General features: G+C 44.2%; 1 protein-coding gene across 24 annotated transcripts in view; it reads right to left on the reverse strand.

Annotated features, from left to right (window-relative positions):
* Positions 1-17,020, reverse strand: part of MAPK8IP3 (mitogen-activated protein kinase 8 interacting protein 3) — a 68,600-nt gene extending 51,580 nt beyond the window's left edge. For all 24 annotated transcript variants that reach the window (XM_030482817.1, XM_030482814.1, XM_030482807.1 and 21 more), the window contains exons 1-4: positions 15,392-17,020; positions 2,780-2,900; positions 1,912-1,982; positions 1,066-1,157 (exon numbers count right to left, since the gene is read on the reverse strand). In XM_030482817.1, coding sequence (XP_030338677.1) covers positions 1,066-1,157; positions 1,912-1,982; positions 2,780-2,900; positions 15,392-15,922 — 815 coding nt within the window. In that variant the 5' untranslated portion in view covers positions 15,923-17,020. The remainder of the gene's footprint in view (positions 1-1,065; positions 1,158-1,911; positions 1,983-2,779; positions 2,901-15,391) is intronic.
* Between the last annotated feature and the right edge of the window lie 5,666 nt (positions 17,021-22,686).

Genomic DNA, 22,686 nt, shown 5'->3' on the forward strand with positions numbered 1-22,686 from the left:
AAAGATTTAATCTCCTGCAGCATATTACTTCGTCAACACTGCTCACCTGGAAAACACTGCTTTAGTTTAAAACTTCCTGAGTTAGACAGTGTCATTATAGTGTCAATCATTGCATTAGCATGTGTTGATTAACACAAATAGCAATCTGCCATGCATAAAAACTGCCACAGAAAACACCTTTTTAACAGCTGAGTGACTTAATAGATTATACTTAATCTAAGTAGATTATGTCTTGTAGGATCTATTACTTCTCTAACCAGTATTTATGGAACATCACTTCTACTTGTCACCCTGTGAGCAATGTTATTGGTATATAGTATCATCAGAGAGAAAGCATTTGGTTCCTTTGCACACCACTTAAAACCAGATGTATCTGGACTGAATCAACGAACTTCCATGCTTTAAATTTGTTATAAGACTACAATAGACTAGTTCTTCTATATACTGAACTTCTTTCCTACCACTGCCTTCTTTAAACAAAGGCTGGTTCTTACTGGTTTGGTGCTCTAAAAATGGGGGAGAAGACACCAATTTCCTGGGCATAAGTAAGTCTATTGAGTTACTGACTGACAGAAATCTTCCCTTTCTGTAAGAAAGGAATGGGGTGGGAGGGAAATCCATAATGGCTAACGCATTTAATTGCTATGGTTTTTGTGGCTATCACACATAGCCACACACAAAGACAGACAGACAGACAGACAGACAGACACACACACACACACACACACACACACACACACACAAATACTTTACGGAACACCTCTATCCATTTCATAGATAAACCTTTTACATGTTACCTGAGAATACAAATGTATTTTTCCAGAGGTCCCCATCAACAGCAGCATGACAAAGCTGAAGCTTTGTATCATAACTCATAAAGCTCCTTGTCGTCAATCCTTAGAAAATGTCCCGGCAACTCACCCGAAACTCATTGCAAAAAAGCTCCAACTTTTAATCCATGCCCACAAGGAAAGATCCTACTTTTGGTTTCTCTCTGTCAGATATGCACACTCGGTCTGTGAGTTCCCAGGCAGCATACATTACATGGAGAGGTTATGGCCCTACCTTCTCCCAGGTAGACTGCCCTCAGTTTGATTATTTCCCCCAACTTGCTGCATCTTGGATCGCTCAATGTGTTCCACGTAGGTCTGGATCATCTGTGAAGAGGGAAAAATACATGACCCAAATGGAGGACAAAAGACTCGTTTTCTGCTTTTGTTTGATCCCCTCCAGAATCTATTTCCAATTTTCTTTCTTTTTTGCACATCTCCTTGCCTTTGCTCTTGTCTTCTAAGCTGATGATGCAAGTGAATGGACTAATCTGGCAGAAAATCTCACAACAAATAGTGCAGGAAATTACTTAAGATTAATCTCAGAAAAGCCATGAAAGAGCACATCCAAAAATAATATAAGACATCTCCTGGAAGCTCACCAGCAGTGGGATGTGAGATAGTGCGGCACTGTTCACAGAATAACAGAACAGTTGCGGATGGAAGGAACCTCTTGGGGTCCACTGGATCAAATATTCCTGCTCAAACAAGGCCACCTAGAGCAGGTTGCCTAGGACCATGTCCAGCTGGCTTTCGAGTATCCCCAAGGATGGAGACTCCACCACACCTCTGGGCAATATGTGCCAGTGCTCACCATCTTTGCAGTAAAGAAATTTTTACTCATGTTCAGAGGGAGCGTTCTGTATTCAAGTTTATGAGAGCTGCCTCCGGTCTTGTCACTGGGCACCGCTGAAAAGAACCTGGCTCCACCCTCTTAACATCCTCCATTCAGATATTTCTGATGTTCCCAAAGTTCAGAAGCTGTAGTCATCACTAGTGTGGGTAAAGCTGAACTCTTTGACATGACTTTACATGTAGACTAACAGTTTATTTATTTAGAAATTATGAGATGACATCCTACCTCTGTGTGACGCTGATGTAGAGCATTATACTCTTTCTTCATTTCTGATTCACGTTCCTCCAGTCGTGAAACTGCCAAGAGAAGATTCCAACCATCAGCTATAGCACACACCAGACTCTCAACAGAAACTTGCAGTCTCAAAGCCTATTTTGTTAGAAATTAATTTATACCTACTGAACAAAACAAACAGAAACAGAGTAATGCACATTGTGGGATTTGGTCTTAATTACAAACTCAATCCATGGGTACCTCCCAAAATAAGGAGTCCAAATAGTGCAGTAAGACCACAGAAGCAAAGTTCTTCAGCAGTAGCCTGGTGCCCTCCAAGTGTCCTAGTTTGACAACAATTTAAATTACCCTCTGGGATGGGCTATTCAAGAAGACACCAGCATTACCCTCTGGCTATGTGAGGAGCAGGAGTACTGGACAACACACCAATGAATCCTGAAGGTAACCCCAGCCAACAAACATGGCTGCACATGTCAAGGAAGTATTTATAATAAATAAACAAACAAACAAATGTATGTGATAGTTTACATGACAAAAAAGAAATGGGAGGTTCTATTCGGGGACAATGAGAAAATGGAAACCAGGTTCTGAAGCTTCACCAATGGCCCAAATCTCGTATCTGCAGAGACTGATCGTGCCCCACACAAGAGAACTAATGAAGCCTTTACTAAATGAGTGTGGATACATTCCATCTTTTAGAAGGCTCTGAATTTTATACCAAAGCAAGGGATAACCAGACATTTAAGGTTTTGCATAAAATAAATTAAAAACAAAAAGTATGAAAAATATTTTCAGAGCAGCAGTACATACGTGTGGAAGGCAAAGTGTATAATCAAGTCTGGTGTACAATTTTGCTTACTCTGATCTGCGTAGTTTTTGGCCTTCAGCTCCAGCTGTCGAGTCTGAAATTCAAGGTGTTCCACTTGGATTTGTAGTTCTTTCTTCTCCTGCTCCAGTGCATCTTCAAACTCTATAAACTTCTGAATAGGGAAGAATCAGAGGAGACACACATGAGGAATAAATGTAAAATGTGTTTGCCCTATATGAGTCTTATTCTCCTTGCAAAAAAAAAACTATGATAGAATATGAATTATAACATAGGAAATAAGAATTTTTAAGTGCTCTAATTAGTACAACGGCATCCAATCAAGCTGAAGATACTATTTTATATGAGAAAGTATTAGCTATCTTTAATATACAATTAATACATAAACTGTTGTCCAACATGAGCTTGCAAACCAGCACAATTCTGTCATCTTCTGCCACACTGCTCTTCCTCACGCAAGGCTGAATTTTTATTCTTGTTAATTTGATGTCAGAGAATACATCTGTTTCTATGGTCATATATTTACAAATACATATAAATACTTCAGACCAATTCTTCTATTTGCGCCATTTTCACAGAACTCCAGACTGGTTTGGGTTGGAATGGACCTTAAAGCTCATCCAGTCCCACCCCCCTGCCACAGGCAGGGACACCTTCCACTAGACCAGGTTGCTCCAAGACCCTGTGTCCAACCTGGCCTTGAACACTGCCAGCGATGGGGCAGCCACAGCTTCTCTGGGCACCCTGTGCCAGCGCCTCAGCACCCTCACAGGGAAGAACTTCTGCCCAAGATCTCATCTCAATCTCCCCTCTGTCAGGTTAAAGCCATTCTCCCTTGGCTTGTCCCTACAGGCCCTTGTAAAAAGCTTCACCTATAATTCACATGGAGGGTAAGTTTTGCAGAAACATGCAAGTCTTTTGGAAAAACTTAGTCACAACTCCGGGCAGCTGAGAGAAACTTCTGCACCCAGAGATGGTGACAGCAAACTCCAGAAGGGCTCTGTGGCACGCGGGAGCCAAGGGAAGGAGAGAAGCAGGCGGAGGAGGTTCTCACAGCAGAATTTAACAGATTTATACCCAGCAAGAAGAATTTTTACTAGCTGCTCTTGGCACAGGAGGGAGGGAAGGGACCATTGCTCCTAGCTCTCATTAAGGAACAACAAAGTGGTAGCTGTGCATACAGCAGCATGAACTCCTGCACAGAACACTGGGTAGAAGGAAAGATTTTTACAGATATTTCATGATGAAAACAACAGAAAAATACATTATTTCAGGTTATTATTTTTGTAACGTGTCACTTTCGACCTGCAAGCTTTAGTCATCCCGTACATTGAGTACTAGCATCCACAGCGAAGGACAACACGTGAAACATTCAGTTTAGCTCCACTGTAATGAACTGACATTACACATTACTCTTGACAGGAGCTGCAGTCACAATTGCTTTCATGAAATAAACAGCTTCAGAACAAGTCCTATCCTGGCCTTACAAACCCCAAAATTCAAGTCTCCTTACATTACTCCTGAACTGCTACATCCACGGCAGCTACAACTACAGAGCAGTCTCAACCAGCCAGTCCAGTAATTAAACACAAACCTGTCAGCTGAGCAGCAAGAACACGACTGAGGCCAGGAACAACCCTGGATTCAGAGCTGCAGAGGAGAAAATATAGCCACGACGGCTTTAATCTCCCTTAGAGATGTTTACAGAACCAGAGGAGATGGCAGGAGGTAACTCAGGGTTCTGGGGAGCTCACAGGGTACTTTGCTCCTGGCCCAGCTTGTCTTCCTCTCCATCTGTTTGCAAAATGCTCCTTAGGTTGAGCTCTAACAGATGCACCAGCACAGGCACATCGGCTGGCTCAGATCTCCTCTTGCTAAAGGTACGAATACTGGGCAAGAAAAGCCTTCTCTCACCCTCCTCTGCACTCTGCACAGGGGAAAGCGCTGCTCTCCACAAATAATGCTGCTCAAGTGGCCATGGCAGTTTCAGTTCACACAGTGAAGCCTCTCTATACACTGAAAGAGACAGACTCTCATGAAAATAACCTTTTTATAAGACTGACAAGGAAATGAATGTACTTAATGAATGCACAGTAAGATTCTGTTCTTAAATTCCCCACATGAAACAATATGCACAGTATATGACTGCATTCTCAGGACACGCCCTGTGCAGGTCTCCTATTGCTTCTACCGGAACAATCAGCACTGACACTGGAGCCATCACAGTGGTCATGAGCTGGATCTCCCCTCTGCAGACAACCAAAAGGCTCTATCATTTACTATTCCTGCAGACTCTTAAAACTGTTCAGTAAGTTCAGCTGAACCATGAGTCAGTTTTCACTGCTATATACCTGTATTTATAGAAAGAATGAAATGCATTTTAGCCACATCTCATTTTCCTGCACTTGGGGTTCTGCAGTGCCTTTAATCTTTAACTGGGCTTTTAACTTTCTCTTCCTTCCTGACCAAATTTGTTGGAGTAAGAGGGTTTTTTCCCCCCTTATGGCTCTTTTCCAGCAGTATTTTCCAGAGATATCAGAAATGCCAATACCTTTCTTCCACTACACTGGAATCGTCTCAGAGGCTGCACACTGAACTTTTAATTAAATTTGAAGATTGTACAAGGTTTTAGATTTTTCTCTGAGATGTTAATTAAACATTGAAACCCTTTAATCACTCACAAATATCCAGCAATCTCTTTTATGGATTTTCAGAAATTTACCAAGCAATCTGCGTTGTAAATTTTCAGGTTTGTTCTTGAAACATTTTCCAGGATAACAGTATCATTTCAGAAATAGTAAAAAGGAATGTAAAATCCTGACACAGCTGCACTGAGTAGGAGACAGAGAAGCAGCAGTTTAACTTGCTCCATTTGGAGCACCGAAAGAGAAATTTTCCTGTTATAATCTCCATCTCCTTGCAGGGTTTGGCTGGAACCACTCTGCTAAAGCTCTCTTTACAAACCCTTTTAATTACAGCCGTGGGCTATATCCCCATCACACCACCCTGCCACAGCTCTCACTACCCTCTTGGCTCGAGATGCCCTCCTGGTCCTAGTTCTCCACCCAAGAGCATGCCCCCCCAAGACAAGGCAGAAATGAGGGTTTTAGCAATAAAAGCGAATAGACGCTAAAGAAAACATTCACAGATTTCTCAACAGTAAATTAGGAAGCAAAAGAAGGCATAGGTCCAATTTTATTCCCACTATGTATGTCATCTTTAACAGGATTCCTAGATTTGCTATGGCTCTTTTGGTTTAATTCAGAGGAAACTGATCGAAAGATTAAGTCTTCTACAAATAAGGCTCAGTCTTCTTCAGTCCCATCTATTTTGCAACCTAAGAGTAATAAAAGAACAGAAAACTAGAAACTAATTAATCATTTGGAGAAGAAAGAGACATGGAGACAGGACTATTAAAAATTTATATTACACTATTCTCAGACAGCATTTCAGATAAAGGTATTACAGTATATCCTGTCCTGCTGGTCAAGAGATCGAATGACTACATTTGTGTGCCTGGACCCAAGGGCTTTTCACTCTCCCTGTCTCTGAAGCACCTTTAGCTGCTCCTTCATCAGAAGCCATCTCACCTGAGGTTCTTCCTGTGCAACAGAAGGTCTGAAGGGTTGAGAGCAAAAAAAGTCCCAGATCCAGAGAGGAGAGAACGGCTGCAGCAGTGGGATGAGGAGGAGAGGTTTCACTGCCAGGGCTGCCTCTGAGGAAAGCGCGCTCCAACTGAGGACATGGCTTAGCACACACTGTCACTGCGGCTCATCCTGCCTGGCACAAGTGAGTTCTCATTGGGGTCGTCAGGCAAGCTTTATTTTTTTCCAGTAAGCATTTCATACAGCACCCAGGAAAGAGCCTTACCAGCCACTAAAGGCAGCAGAGATTGAAATTACCTTGCTCAGGAATATGAGCACATCCACAGGCACAAGTAAGCAGTGCAACGAGTTAGAGAAAACAGGCACTTCAGATATATTTGTAGTATGCTTGTGAACAACAGCCTCCAGAGAGGGAGACAGCAGAAGCAGCACCTCATGTTCAGCATGATGCTCTGCTGTGGTCCTCAATCTACAGTTCATGGACCATGGTATATGGCTATGAATGGCCCAGCTCAGCAGCACCCCCAGGCCAGCTACAGTCCCTCTCCTGCCCTAACCCAATCCAGCACACAGCAAATCTCCTTCCATACAGTGCCCTCTGCACCAAACCTGCTAGAAACTCATACCAGGGCAGGAAAAAGAGAGAACACAAACTGAATAAAGTGGTTTTGGTTTTTGGGTTGTTGGTTTTTTTCATTAACCAAACTCACAGAGGCAGTTACACTCAAAACCAAGCACCTATTATTGAGTGAACACAGATCAGTAAATAAACATCCACAGGCATTTCACATTTTCTATTTCTTTCAGAGAAGGGGGGTACAAACGTAGCCCTGCTGAAGCTGTGGGAATATTCTCAGCCATTTGAAGAGCACCAAGATTTCACCCCAAACCTTTAAATATCCCAAAAACAAACAAGCAGAGAGGACACTAACTTGAAAGTCACCTTCCCATCTGAACATTTTATGCCTGCAATATTTACAAAAAGCACCAAAACCAGTTACAATAAAAAAAGAATCCCTCTGGTTTACTCTTGTTCCTTTTGTATTTCATCTCAGTTTGTGCCCAGCCAGTCCTATCGAAATGCTGCACAAATGCTCAGCACAAAGAGGAAGCTCCATGTCTCTGCGGGTGCTAACTAAAGTCAGCCAGTCATCGTAAGGGAGAAGAATATTCACATGAATCAAATGCATACTTCTGATCTCAAAAAATATTACAAATTCCAAAGACTTAAGGAAAGCAGATACTGCAGGTATTATTCTTGCTTCATTATAAACTTCATTTGCAATGGTATTAAGTCCAAATCTTCCCAGACCTTCTTCATTTTTCTCTTACAATTCCATCCGCTGAAATCCCAATGCTAAGTTCTGCCTTCATGTATCTAGCACGCCCCAACAACATCCTTGAAAATCCACCTGCAGAGCCATGAAAGGAAAGCAACCACAGAGCAGCCTGCATCAAGAGCAAACAAAAGCTTCTCATGAAAGCCCACCTAGGGATTACAATTTGACTTATGCAGGTAACCTTGTTGAGGGGAACCTGGCCATGACCCCAGATCATCATCACCATCATCTAACATCCAGAATATCATCTGGAATTGCTCACAGCGCTCACTCAGATTAATTTTACTTTCAAGGTAATTTTTATAACACATACTGATATTTATGAATATTAGTAAGTTCCATAAGCTTGAGTGACACAAAGAGGATTTGTATGAAGGATCTGTGCTTGGATATAGATTTTTTTTTCCTCCAAGATCAGTGAGAATAAAGTATGGCTTCCAGACGGCAAAGACTGATGGGTATTATGTTTGGAAAGCCTGATTCCTCATGAAGAAGTGATTTAGAAATATGTATCACATGGTCATTTTCTATTGCCTGACACACATTTCTTTTGTGAGCTTTGTTTAAATTAATAAAATTTGTAAACTGAAGAGTCTCCAAATTCATCTAATCTGATCAGTGTAGATTTCATACTATTTATTAGAACAATTTAGAATAACTAATCAAGCATTTTTAGCGAGTAGCTTTCCAACACCTGTTTGTCCTATAACAACACCTCTAATGTGCTAAACTAATCTACAGTTTTTACATTAAAAAAAAAAAAAAAAGCATTCTGCACACACACATTTTATGGGGAGAAGATCACTGTTATCTGCATTAACACTGATCCTAGTCCTGCATCAGGAGACATGCAATTGGATGTTAAATATTTGGCTTACAATCCTCTTTAGTTTACTGCTACCATTTTCTGTAACGAAAGGCATCCTTGGAATCCAAAGATTACCACCTTCATGTGGTAATCATAATCACTCATCATAAGCCAAAGCAGTGACAAGGCTGTCACTGTTGGTAACGATGGCTAGTAAGTTTATTTTATCATTTAAGAGGCAAAGGAGAGAATTAGAATTGTTATAACTAACATTGCCTACTTAGATATAAATTTGAAACACAGGTGTCTCCAAAAACATTTTGTTGCTGCTTGTGTTTTAAATCTCACTTTAGTTGCTGAGTTTCAGTCCTAATCTCAATATTGTGATCAATTCTGAATCACATCCAAGTGATATCACTGACAAAAGACATAGGAGAAAAATGAAAAAATATTAATATTCCCCATGATTTAAGGTTTGTCTCACCCAGAAGAGATGGGATCACTTTACAGACACTCACACTTGGGTCACTTTTTACATCTGAACAACTAAATGGATATATTTTGGAAACCTACAACTAGTAAGGACATAAATCAAGACAATAGCAAAAGAGGACTCAAGGTAAACTGGAAGAACCCTCTAATTATGACACAGATTCTGCTGCTCATTCTGTTGGTGAAATCTGCCCACAGACTCCAGGAATGGATGAAAATGGGTCTGAAGAACATAGAGACATATCTCATACACAGATAGCTGTGCCGTAGGTCTGCATTCCACGCTTGCCAGTTACTTCAACTGCATGTAGTGGAAAGAATCCACACGATAAGCAGAGCCTTTCTTTATCCAGTATCTGCTATTCTCAAATGCTTTCCTCCTTCAATGCTATGAGGTCACCATCAAGCTGCAGAAACTCCCATTAATCAGCTATTCGTGAGGTCAGGTTTCAGGGTGCAGAAAAGGCAAGTGCCTTCCCAGGCGGAGATTCATTTCAGAGAGACAGAAAATACAAAGCAGAAAAGGAAAAAGTGCTCACAGTGGAGAACACCAGAGTTTGGAGCATAGAACATCACTTTTGTCACCCTTCCTCATCATCCTAAGTGAGGGAATCAGTGTACAAGGGAGGGGTGATAATTAAAATAGAAGGGGGACAGATTTTCCAAAGCCTTTCCGCTGTTTGAGATGCAGGTAGAAGCTAGTGAACTTGCAGTGCTGCCACCCAGGTGGAGAGCTCCTGCAGTACTTCAAGCCACACAGAAACCTGTGGCAACTACAGTCTGTGCCTCTCTCAAAGGACCATTTCTTCCCAAAATCCTGCCCACTGGTTTTCAAACAAAACAGCAGAGGTATCTTATTACATAAACCACTGGTAGGTGAACATGTTTACCATGTAAAACAACAATGCAAACAGCACACTGCAATGAGGCATACGTGGCCATGGCAGCATGCTATCAGAAGATGGAGATGTTGCTTTTTTTGGAAGGGGGGAAGGATGACACCTGCACATGAGCCCCACAGTGGCAATGCCAGCAAAGGGCTTTCACAGTTCACATCCTTTATGGGTCCTGCACCTGGTAGCACAGGCCCAGACACACCCCCCATGCTGGGGCCACCCAGCTGGAAAGCAGCTTGGCAGAAAACTGGGTGCCCTGGTGGACACCAAGCTGAACATAAGCCAGTAATGTGCTTTGCAACAAGGGAGGTGAATGGTGTCCTTAGCTACTGCCTGCAGGTCGAGGAGGTGATCCCTCCCCTTTATTCAGTGCTGGTGAATTAATTAGGAAAAGGAATTTATTCACCCCTGGAGTGCTGTGTCCAGTGCTGGGCTCTCCAGCACAAGAGACACAGCGACAGACTGGAGAAAGTCCAGTGAAGGGCCACAAGGATGATGAAGGGACTGGAGCACCTGGAGAAGAGAGGTGTCGGGGAGATGCCATCAACGTATATAAAAACCTGAAGGGAAGGCGCAAACAAGACAGCACCAGGCTTTTTCCAGAGGTGTCCAGTGACAGGACAAGAGATGATGGGCACAAACAGCAAACACAGGATGTTTCCTCTTAACATCAGGAAATGCTTTTTCACTGTGAGGGTGACTGAGCACTGACACAGGTTGCCCAGAGGTGGTGGAGTCTTCATTCTTGGAGATATTCAAATGCTGCTTGGACATGGTCCTGGGCAACCTGCTCTGGGCGACTTTGCTTGAATAGGGTAGTTGGACCACTTGACCTCCAGAGATCCCTTCCAACCTCAACCAGTCTGTGACTCTGTGAAAATACGCAGAGCTCAGATACACCCACGGCAAAGCCCAGAAGACGATGAGTCAAGAGAGCCCTCTAGGAATGTCACACATGACAGCACACGCTGCTTCAAGGGGTCCCTACACTGCCAAAGCGCACATCACCAGGCAGCTCAGAGCAGTGCTCCCTGTTCTCAGTCAGGTCCAACACCAAAACAACAAACCTTTGGGAACCACAGCCTGGAAGGTTCTGCCATATGGTTGCAGGACAGCTCTGGGCTCCCAGAGCCGAGCAAAGGCCCAAGCACACTGCCCTGGACCTCCAATGCCTGCAGCCTGCAAACACACCTACCACCATAGGAAAAGCTGTCATTTAGAAACAACAGCCACTGAGACAGGTTTCCTTAACCACTTTCCAGTGGAGATTGCTTGTGTGTGCTGGATTGTCATAGTGCAGAACACAAGCTATAAAAGCCTTTCAGGAGGGGGTCAGACCTCCTAACCAGCACCAGGTACTCACCTCTACAGTATACTTCTCTGTGTGTTAAATAAGCATCCATTTTAAAAATTCTAATGAGCATTAACTGATGCTGCAAATCAACCGAGCAAGATCTTACTGTGCTATTAACACAGTTTTTGTTAAAAGTATGGAGGACAGCCACCTCCATTGCCATGTATGAAATTTCACTGGAAGCAGTTTTCACACAAGGAGAGGTAAGAAGGCCACTTCCATGCCTGGTAGAGATAAGCCTTGCTTTTTTGACCTCCAAGAAGTGACGCTAACACATGCAAACCATCCCTGTGCTTCTGTGCTTCCTATATGTGAAAGCTTTTACACGCATTTGGATGTGCAGGCTCATCTTGGAACTAGTGCCCAAACATGAGTGACAGTCTCTGCTGAAAGCAGCATTTAAGGCATGTGGTGGTGTTCTTCAAGAGAAGAAGACTCCAGAATATTAGGAAAGCAGCTTGCATGAAAAAAAAATCTCCTTAAGAGTGGACCCAATAAAGCTTGTTTTCCCTGGGGATTTTTGCTGGTGTCCCCCTACCTTTCTCCGTCCCAACTCTACCCCCACGTGCCTTCTGAGCAGACACCAGGAACAGACAGCATTTGCACGCAGGACTCACCTGCCCCACACCCACATGCTGAGCGTGCTGCTGCCTGGTGCTGACCTGCATGGTGACAAGCTCTGCCTGTCTGTCCCCCAGGCAGGACCTTCACTTGGCCTTTCTCCCTTTTACTTTCACAACTATGGCTGAAAGCAGCCACCAGCTTCCTACGCTGGGGGCAACTGCCTGACAGAGCAATCACATAAGCATCATTTCCTGAAGAAACCAAGCTAAAGACAACACTTAGCCAGTAAAAACAAATAAATACCATGTGTTAGTATACAGCACCATGAACACCATGGCCACAAAGGAGGTAAAAGGGCTGGAGCATCTTTCCTAGGAGGAGGGGCTGAGGGAGCCGGGGCTGCTCAGCCTGGAGAAGAGGACACCCAGGGAGACCTCCCCGGGGTGGTGAGACCTGCTGGAGGGTGTGAGGACAGGGCAGCCAGGCTCTGCTCTGGACGAGGAGCAACGGGCACAAATCACACCACACAAGATTCCACCTGAACACAAGGAAGCACCTTTTTTACTGTGAAGGATGTCAAACACCAGGACAGGTTGTAGAGTCTCCATCTGTGGAGATGCTCAAGCTCTGACCAGACACAATCCTGGACAACCTGCTCTGGCTGACCCTGCTTGAGCAGAGGGTGTTGGACCAGATGAGCTCAAGATGTCCCTGTCACACTAAACAATGCTGTTAATTCCACACAACACCATACTACACAAGCAATAATTACTCTGTGTTCATACATAATATGAAGCAGATGGAAGAAAACAAAACCACCAAAAATCTGGTGCAATCCCACATCTTCAATAGCTTAGAGGTCACAGAAAACTGAAACGTTGTCTACTAAGCCCTGTAATCACAGAGACTGACAGCACTGCCTCGTTTCAAGGAACTTCTGTTTCAATCCACGTGCCTGAGTGCTTCTGCTGTCCTATTTTAGGACAAGTAAAAAATATGGAATGACTCTGCAGCCCAAGTGTTTGGAAAATAAAGCAACAATTTGCTTTTAGCAAAGGTTGTTTTAAAATATAATACATGGAATCATCTTAAGAGTAAGTGACAGCAAAGTACTGAGATGGAAAACTTTCTTTTATGGCATTTAGTGAGAGTGAAATCAAAATTGTTAGAAAGAGCCCTAACTTAACAAGACATACCTACAGAGTCTGTTTATGCATGATTTCTGCATAAAGACGAAGCAGCAAGTGGTGACAAGACAATACAACACACATTTTTGTGCCAGAGAACAATGCCCACTTGTGGTTTCAGTTACTTGGAAATTAATAAACTAATATAAAGTATTATAACTCAGGGTCTTTTGACACGATATTGTAAGAGAAGAATAACCAGGTTTTCATCTCCCAACCCCTTGGTGTCACTTTAAATGTTGCAAATAGCACTCATGCGCAGAAGGGAGTCCAGACTGGGGTCCAGCTCTGCCCCCAGAGGAGGATCCTCCCACTGAGAAGTGAAGATCTCACCCCAGGACCTGAGGAACAGCCCAGAAGGCTGATCACTGCTTGAGAAGCGGGACGGACCTTCCCTGGCACTGTGGGCCCTGCTACAGAACAGCAACCCACATTCTGGTGAGGAAAAACATCGTTCTGTTTTTTGATGGCTTACAATTATCTGGTGGACAGCAGAATTCTCTGTAGTATATGGATTTTCACCTCCGTAACATGTAATGTACTGTACAGTAAGCAGCATATGGCAATCAGGTGTAAATAAATAATGCAGGTTTGCTCATATGCAGAGGGAAGTAACAGCCACATATTCCATATTATGACCTTATAACAGGGATGATGTAGAGGCAGAATACTTGCTTGTTCTCATAAAAAGCAATATTATCTCCTCCTTTTTGGTAACAAGTCTCCCGCAGACACTTTTCTTCCCCACTTGCATTGAGCTGTGCCCAAGGATGACAGAGCACCACCACCATCATGGGCTCCTGGGCTTCCTTGCAGGGAATGTAATGCTGTCACTACGTTTGCTTCCAAAAACCATATCCTGTATCTCTTAAGTCACGAACAAAAATCCCTCCCAGTCCAAAGATGCACTATGATTCCAACTGGACTCTTCCATTCCCCATCTGTACTCTCTTTGTTGGGCTTTTTTCCCCACTTAAAAAAAGCCCAAACTAACTATTTCTCAGAAGCTGCAAAATCCTGTCTCTGTGCAATTTTAAGTAAGTCTCAGGTACTCAGAATCATTTTCAACCCCTACATGCATTCAAAAGAATTTTAGAAGATTTATTAGTCCACTAATACATAATTAAAACCCAATAAACAATAAAAACTTTAATTGGTTGGCTCTTGCTTGCAGAGTTAGTAATGGCCCACAACTGTCCTTCTCCTCCTCAAGTCAGCAAGATTCTTGCACATGATTATTAAGCAACAAGAACACATCTGTAAAAACACTGCTCAGTGCTTTACACTGATCTTCAGTCCAAAAGCTATTTCATTAATTACCCCTTATCAAATCAGAACTTGACCCCTAGTAAGACTACTAAACCTTCAACACTCTACTTTTTCTTAGACTAAAAGATGGGGAAAAAAACCCACTTTATGTGCAGCTGTGTTGTGAAATGAGGTCGATGCGGTGGTGATGGGCTTTTTCCACCACCAATGCTTTGTCCCAGCTCAGAGACTATCACTTCAAGAGGCTGAGCAGCAAACCCTACCCATAGTCCTCATTTATGGCTGAAAACATGCTCATGACTTCAGCAGGGAGAGGTGCAGACATAGAAGATAGAGTGCAAGTCATCCCCCGTCTCTGTTGTGCCTACATCTTTGTAACCCAAGAATCTTCGCTCCCTTCCATCAGAGAGGTTTGTTCTCCTCATGACACAGAAGTACTACAGCATACTGCAGATGCTAACTTGGGAAATTATTTTAGGCTTGAGGTGTAGTTTTGGTAAACACAAGTTCCAAAACCAAATGAAATACCCTAAAGGTAATTTCTTCCATCAACCAAACAGCTTACTGCTGACATTAAAAAAGCCGTACGACTGCACAGAAATTACCCACTTTAAAAAGTGGCTTTTAACCCACAAATCAGCACAAATCCTCTACGTCTTGTTGGCATCACAAAGTGAATTCGTCAAACCCACAAGCCTGCGGCTGGGTTTTAGTGGGGTTTTTTCTCTCCCATTTTCACCGGGGCGCTTCAGCCGCAGAGGCACCGGGCCACGGTGCCGGGGGAAGCCGGTGGGAACGGGTCTGGGCCCGGACCCGGGCAGGGGAGGGAATCCCGCCGGGAGAACACACGCGTCTCGCAAGCCCCGGGCCCAAGCTCCCCTTCTAGAAGGTACCACCGGCCACTGCCCCGGGCCCGCCCCGCCGTGAAGGCCGGGAGGGAGGGGACCCGCCGCGGTGGCCGATGGAGGACACAGAGCCGAGGCCTACGGTGAGCGGCCCCGCCACAGGCCCAAGCCAGCCCCTCCGCCTACCCCGCCCCGGCCCTTCCCGCCTACCGGCCGCAGCGGGACCGCGGCGCGGAGCCCCCGCCCGGCGGACGGCCAAGATGGTGGCGGGGCGGCGCCGCTTACCTCCTCGGCCTGCTTGCGCAGCGCCTTCTCCCGCTCGTACTGCGTGAGGAGCTGCTCGTTGTCCTCCCGCAGCAGCTCCAGCTCCACCTCGTGCTCCTGGTTGTCGGTGAGCACCGAGTCCAGGTTCTCCAGCACCGTCACCACCAGCGGCATCAGCTCCTTCACCACCTCCTCGTCGTAGCAGTGGATCAGCCGCTCGAACTCGCGGTAGATACTGTTGGCGAGGCCCGAAACACGCTCCGACATCACCGACCCCGAACAGTAATCGTCGCCCGGGTACCCCCCGACGCCGCCATCGTCCAGCTGGATCTCCAGCATCCTGCCGGCCTCGCTCCGCTCCACCGCTGCCGCCTCTCCAGAGAGCGTCCGCCGCCACCGCCGCCGGGCTCTGCCCCGCCCCCGCCGCGTCACGAGCCGCGGGGACCGGCCGGGGCAGGGCGGGGCGGAGCGGGCGGGCCGTGACGCGACAGAGGGCGGGCAAGGGGAGCGGGGCTCAGCACTTGCTCCCGCCAGCGGTCCAGCCGCGCGCATGGGCCTGGGGGGCACCGAGGCCGGACCCGCCTCTGGGAAGCTGCTTCCCCAGGGCCCGCGGGCCGGACGGGCGATGGTGCAGGGTCAGCAGCACACAGGAGCTCCGTGCCACACGCGAGACTTCCACGGAACCACAGAATCCCAGACTGGTTTGGGTTGGAAGGGACCTTAAAGCTCATCCAGTTCCAACCTCCTGCCACGGGCAGGGACACCTTCCACTAGAGCAGGTTGCTCCAAACCCCATCCATACTGGCCTTGAACACTGCCAGGGATGGAGCATTTACCACTTCTTTGGGCAGCCTGTGCCAGTGCCTCAGCACCCTCACAGGGAAGAGCTTCTTCCCTGTATCTTCCCCTTCTTCCCTATATCTTCCCCTATCTTCAGGAGAACCTGAACTTCCCCTGTTTAAGTTTGAACCCATTGCCCCTTGTCCTATCACTACAGGCTTTGATGAAGGGTCTCTCTCCGGCATCCTTCTAGGCCCCTTTCAGATACTGGAAGTTGCTCTGAGGTCTCCATGCAGCCCTCTTCTCCAGGCTGAATAGCCCCAGCTTTCTCAGCCTGTCTTCATATAGGAAGTGCTCCAGCACCCTTATCATCCTTGTGGCCTCCTCTGGACTTGCTCCAACAGCTCCATGTCCTTCTTATGTTGGGGACACCAGATCTGCACACTGTACTCCAAGTGGGGTGTCACAACAGCAGAGTAGAGGGGCAGGATCACCTCCTTCGACCTGCTGGTCACGCTCCTTCTGATGCAGCCCAGGATACAGTTGGCTTTCTGGGCTGTGAGCGCACACTGAAGCTGGCTCAAGTTCAGTTTCTCTTCAACCAACACCCCCAAGTCTTTCTCCACAGGGCTGCTCTGAATCACTTCTCTGCCCAACCTGTAGCTGTGCCTGGGATTGCCCCAATCCAGGTGTAGGACCTTGCACTTGGCTTGGTTGAGCTTCATGAGGCTGGCATCGGCCCACCTCACAAGCGTGTCAAGGTCCCTGTGGATCCCATCCCTTCCCTCCAGCGTATCAACCAAACCACACAGCTTGGTCTCATTGGCTAACTTGCTGAGGGCATCTCAATCCCAATGTCCGTGTTGTCAACAGAAGTGTTAAACAGGACTGGTCCCAACACTGACTCCTGAGGGACACCACTTGTTACTGGTCTCCAATTGGACATTGAGCCGTCTACCACAACTCTTTGCGTGCGGCCATCCAACCAGTTCTTTATCCACTGAGCAGTCCATCCATCAAATTGATGTCTCTCCAGTTTAGAGATAAGGATGTCATGTGGGACAGTGTCGAATGCTTTGCACAAGTCCAGGTAGATGATGTCAACTGTTCTGCCCCTGTCCATCAGTTCTGTAGCCCCATCACAGAAGGCCACCAAATTGGTCAGGCAGGATTTGCCCTTAGTGAAGCCATGTTGGCTGTCACCAACCACCTTGTTGTTTTTCACGTGCCTTTGCATGATTTCCAGGAGAATCTGCTCCAAGATCCTGCCAGGCACAGAGGTGAGACTGACTGGCCTGTAGTTCCCCGGTCTTCAACTTTCCCCTTTTTAAAAATGGGGGTTATATCTCCTTTTTTCCAGTCATTGGGAACTTCACCGGACTGCCATGACCTTTCAAATGCGATGAATAGTGGCTAACAGGTAAATCCAGTTGTTTTTTCAGACACTGTGTCAGACGTAGTGGTGAGATATGTACTACTTTCAAACAGGTCCTCATTTAAAATGATATGATAGTGTAATTCAGATCTCAAACTTCTCAAAAAAAATGAAAAAAGAGAAATTGCACAAATGAGTGTCCTTGTGGTTTTGTAAACAGTGTAAAAAGTTAACATCGTTTTATGTGGATGTAAGTGTTCCTTTCATCAGAATTTCTGGATAAATCTGTTGAGTTAGCATGGGGGGGGGGTAGTGAAATGGAAGATTAAAGTGAATTGTTTTGTTTCATGGAAGAGAACCAAGATCATCCTGGTTGTCATGTAATCAAAGAATTGGCCACAGTTCAACTGGAAAAGGTTTCCATAGCCCAAGCAAACTAAATAGAGCTTAAGGTGGATGAAACTGTCACCACCTAAACAGACTAATCTTTATATCATTAATAGTAAATAAGGTAGCACCTAAAACTCCAAGTAATTTCTCAGCTGTGGTAATGTCTTGTGCTTTGGCCAGAGAATGCATGTTACAGAGAGATTCAGCCTCCCATTTTTAAACAGGCAGTCTACCACATCTCCTGGGAATCCTTACTGGTATTTCCAGCTTTAACACTTTTATTTTTAATTTAATATACTTTCTACAAGACTCAGGAGCTGTCTCGAGACAGATGTCATTCCTTGATAAGTACTTACAGACCACAGACCCTTGTATTTGTTTGTTCAGTTCTCTTCTGACTGAAGAAAACTGCATGTAGTTTTCTATATTGTTGCACAGTTTCCATTAATTAAATGGACTGTAAAAAGAAAAAATAAAAGGTAGATAATGCTACGTGTTGGATACCTTCACAACCACAAAATGTTTGTCTAGAGCAGCTGTACATCTGCTCACCCCGCCGAGCACTCCAGCATTGCTATGCAAATAATATTCTCATTTAGTCAAAATTTAATGACCTGCTTTGATGCAGCACTTTGCTCTCTTTAACCAGTGGAGGAACAGGCATACCAGTTCATCCTCTCTAATCTTCTACGTTTCTTCAGCAGTGTAAATGGCACTGGTATAAATATGCACAATGAACAAACAAACAAGCAAACAAACAAAAAAGCCTTTTCAGTCAAGGAGCAGCAGGCAATGTTGTGCAAATACCAAACAGGATCTCAGACGGTGGCTAGGGGCCATGTAATGCAATCCATTCCCTATCTGATCCTAATGGCTGATGCTAAGGAGGCATCTTAACTAACCAAGGTTCTGGCAGAGCCTTAGTCTTCAGAGGATGGTGAAAAGTAGAGGAGAAAGTAAGGCCTTGTAGGAACGTGCAGAGAGTTTTCATTTAGCCTTCACAAAACATTAGTAAAAGCAACTTTCATTGTGGGTGAAATCCTAGAGATCTGCAAACACAGATTTCTGCATCCCCTAAGGCAACTCCCTGTCTTTTTTTGAAATCTATTTTATTTGAGTTCTTTAAAAAATGTATGAAAGCAGAGATAAATTCACTATTAGGACTGTGATTCTGTCTGTGAAAGGCTTCAAGTAATAATATTTTTGACAATATTTTGATTAAAACACAGACTTATAAAATCTGACCTAATTTTCTTCCAATCTACTTGTTTGCTGAATTTTAAAGTGCACTACTCAGTGCTGTGATGATATGGTTTAGCAACAGGAAAGTTGATTTGTCCTCTACCTCTCTCCAGTACACTTAAGAAGCATTTCTGGGACATGGTTTTAAAAATGGCATCTTTACCTAAAACAAATGTCTTTTTGACAGGGTTCTCCAAAGTTAGGGTATACCCAGTGGTTATGTACCTTTTGATCTGTCGCAATAAACTGCTTAACTTGTGCACTAACTAGCTTGACCCCAGTACTCACTGCTGAAGTTCACTCGAGAGCTCTGCAATATATCAGGAAAGGATATGCAAATGGTATAGCATTGCTTTAAGGGGGTATTGTGCTAATTACCAAACCACTTATCTGCAGTGGTGATCTGCCCCAAGGATCTGTAGGATCAGAGTTCTGTCTTCCATGTCTGTATTTTATTAATTTTCATTGCTTTATTATTGATATCCAAGTGTGCTTTTCAGGGAGATGATAATTACATTCATGGTGAATATTAACACCAAAAATGCATGGGAAGTGTCAGTTCATGGCTGGGTTTTTATACTAACTTGCATGTGGACATTATTATTATTTTTTTTTCTTGCATATTAAATTGATGCATAGACCTTGAACTGAAGGCAAAAAAAAAAATCCTGAATGAGGCCAGGATGGCTAATCTCAGACCTTTTACTCCCTGTCCTATAAAGTATAGAGAGGAAAAAACCCCCAAGACCCCCAAAAATTAAACACCAAGCCAACTATATTACAAGGAACCCATGGCCACTGCAAGGAATGGTATCTCATGGTAAACTAAGGAAGAGTAGAAATGTAGTAAAATGTGCAGTAAAAATGTGTAGTAAAATGTGCAGAAGCTCAAGATATTTTCAGAAACATTGACTGCTGTTAAATATTTTATAGTAGCCCTTCTGCACCTGATATCCTTCCATGCCAGTGAAAGACAAGAAGAACATGAAGGGAGTAGGATGGGAAATTTCACATGTCAGTTTGGACACACATACTGTGTACCAGCACACTGCTTTCTTCCCATGTCCCCAGCATTAACCCCAGCCCCATTTTACTCCCATGCTTTCAGCTGACAGACTGCAGGAGCAGGGACATCCCTGGCCAGGGACAATCTTCTCAAGCAGAACAGGGCAGCTGAACACACCTTAGTGCCCAGAAGATTTACATCAACTCCCCAATTTCTTTCCATTTGCTTTTTATGAAGTAGGAGAGAGACTCCCGCAGAGCCTCTAGAAACCTAAGCTACATCTAAAAGACACCCTCAGTACAACTTTAAGGTGACAGACAGATGCTCAACCATGGCAACGAGGGATGCGGTGCAAGTACCGGAAGAGTCAGGTTGCCTTTATTTAGCAGTTCAGAACAGAAAGAGGGAAAATTCTGACTGAGATCTTGCTGATGAAAAATCCACATAAACAAGAGGAAACATATAGCAAAAGAGACTGCCTGTTTTAAGGCAGAAAATTGAAGCTATAAAATCAGAAAAACTGACACAAGGACTTCAAGGGCTTGATACTACTTTTAGGAAGCTTTCTGTAAAACTTAATTACAATTAGCTGTGTAGGTTTTTCTGAGAAGACTAAAACCAGGACTTCTGAGAGCTTCAGGAAATAACAAAAGCTCTGCAGTTGTGGAATAAATTTACAGTTATGTCAAAGTATTAAGATGATTTATGGATGTACAGGTGTAGGAACAACGGAATCATTCAAATAGAAATCAGAATGACTGAACACCTACAAATTCAAGTTAAGATGAATGGAATTTGACCTAATAGCCAGGAGACAATATTAAAATATCAAATATACTTAAAAGGTAGAACCTTAGGCAAGCTTTGAGTCAACCAATAACCCACAGCTATGCTCCAGAACTTACAAAGCTATCATGGATCCTCTACATAAAAGGTTTTCTTCAAGGATGGTTTCCTCAGCTGGTGTTCAGAATCTCAATCTTACTTGTCTGCTAATTGATTTTTCTTATAAAATATCAATTCTCTTCCTTGAAGCAGTAATGAAAAAAGAGCTCTCCTCCTTCTTTACTTTGTCTGAACTGATCTGGTTCTTCCTCTAGAAGTGTTGCGAGTAGTTTCTGACCCATTGCTGCTTCTTTGGTTTTAAATTTTTTGGATCTTCCTTATTCTGTTTGTGACGTAAGCCCACACCTATTCTACTAAATAAAGACTTCTTACTCTATAGAAGATGGAAATAACAACAATCTTCAGGTTCAGTGTTCCCAACTGCTCATAGATTTTTAATCAGTCATGTCTATTAGTTCTGATTCTCTTGTAGGAAGCTCTGTGCAACAGCCGAGACACCAGAGCTGTTGACATACAGATTTAGCAGGGAAGTATTTCACCTGGCCATGCTCAGAAAGTTATCTTCAACTGAAAAGACACCTGAAGTATTTTATGCATGTCCCTTTTCTCCCTAAAGACACCCTGAAGTTTCCTCTAGACATGCAGTAACCTGAATCTGGACAAACATTCATGCCACCATTACAAATCCTTCACAAGGATGTTTATATATTTGGAAAACAAAATACTTCTGAGGGAGAAAACTGAAGTGTGTGTCCAGACTCACTATGCAAAGGAATCCAGTATTTTCAGCTTCTTATTTACATAGCACAATGCTGATCCGTATCTTCCTTTGGCATCCTAGGATAGGATAAAATAAAAAACTTCTACATGGCAGCACAAGTGATGTCTAAAACAACAGCATTTAAAAAAATTGACTTTAAGGATATCTTGTAGTTTGACTCTGTTCACAAGTCAGATGCTCCTAAACTTCTTAGCTCTTTTAAGTATGCACCACTGTTGAAAAATTTTTGTTTAACGTCACATTCTTGCTATGTGTGCAGCTTTGAGCCACAGACTCAGGCGCAGAAGGAATCACAGACTGGTTTGGGTTGGAATGGACCTTAAAGCTCATCCAGTTCCAACCCCCTGCCACAGGCAGGGACACCTTCCACTAGAGTAGGTTGCTCCAAGCCCCGTCCAACCTGGCCTTGAACACTGCCAGGGATGGGGCAGCCACAGCTTCTCTGGGCACCCTGTGCCAGCGCCTCAGCACCCTCACAGGGAAGAACTTCCGCCGAAGAGCTCATCTCAGTCTCCCCTCTGTCAATTTAAGGCCATTCCTCTTTGTCCTATCACCCATGTAAAAAGTCCCTCTACGGATTTCTTGTCTGGATTTCCAAATCCTGCTGCTTGCTGTGAGGGACAGCCATGCCCCAGAGCCTCACTCATTTCATTATCAAGCCCTATTTTCACATCAGGAAAGGCACAGGCCCTCACTGTTGCTACTATGAAGCTTATTTGATGCCTTGTTTGGGTAGAAAACATTATTCAAATGGAGAAAAAAAAAAATATACTTACCTCTTCAATCATATAGAGGCTTTTGGGTTTTTTTTTGGGGGGGAGGGTCTGTTTGTGAGTTGGGGTTTTTTTTCCTCTTCTTTCCTTCATTACCAGGGCCCTGCTCTAGTGGTAACTCAA

The sequence above is a fragment of the Strigops habroptila genome, chromosome 4 (genome assembly GCF_004027225.2).
Source record: "Strigops habroptila isolate Jane chromosome 4, bStrHab1.2.pri, whole genome shotgun sequence".
Classification (NCBI taxonomy): domain Eukaryota; kingdom Metazoa; phylum Chordata; class Aves; order Psittaciformes; family Psittacidae; genus Strigops; species Strigops habroptila.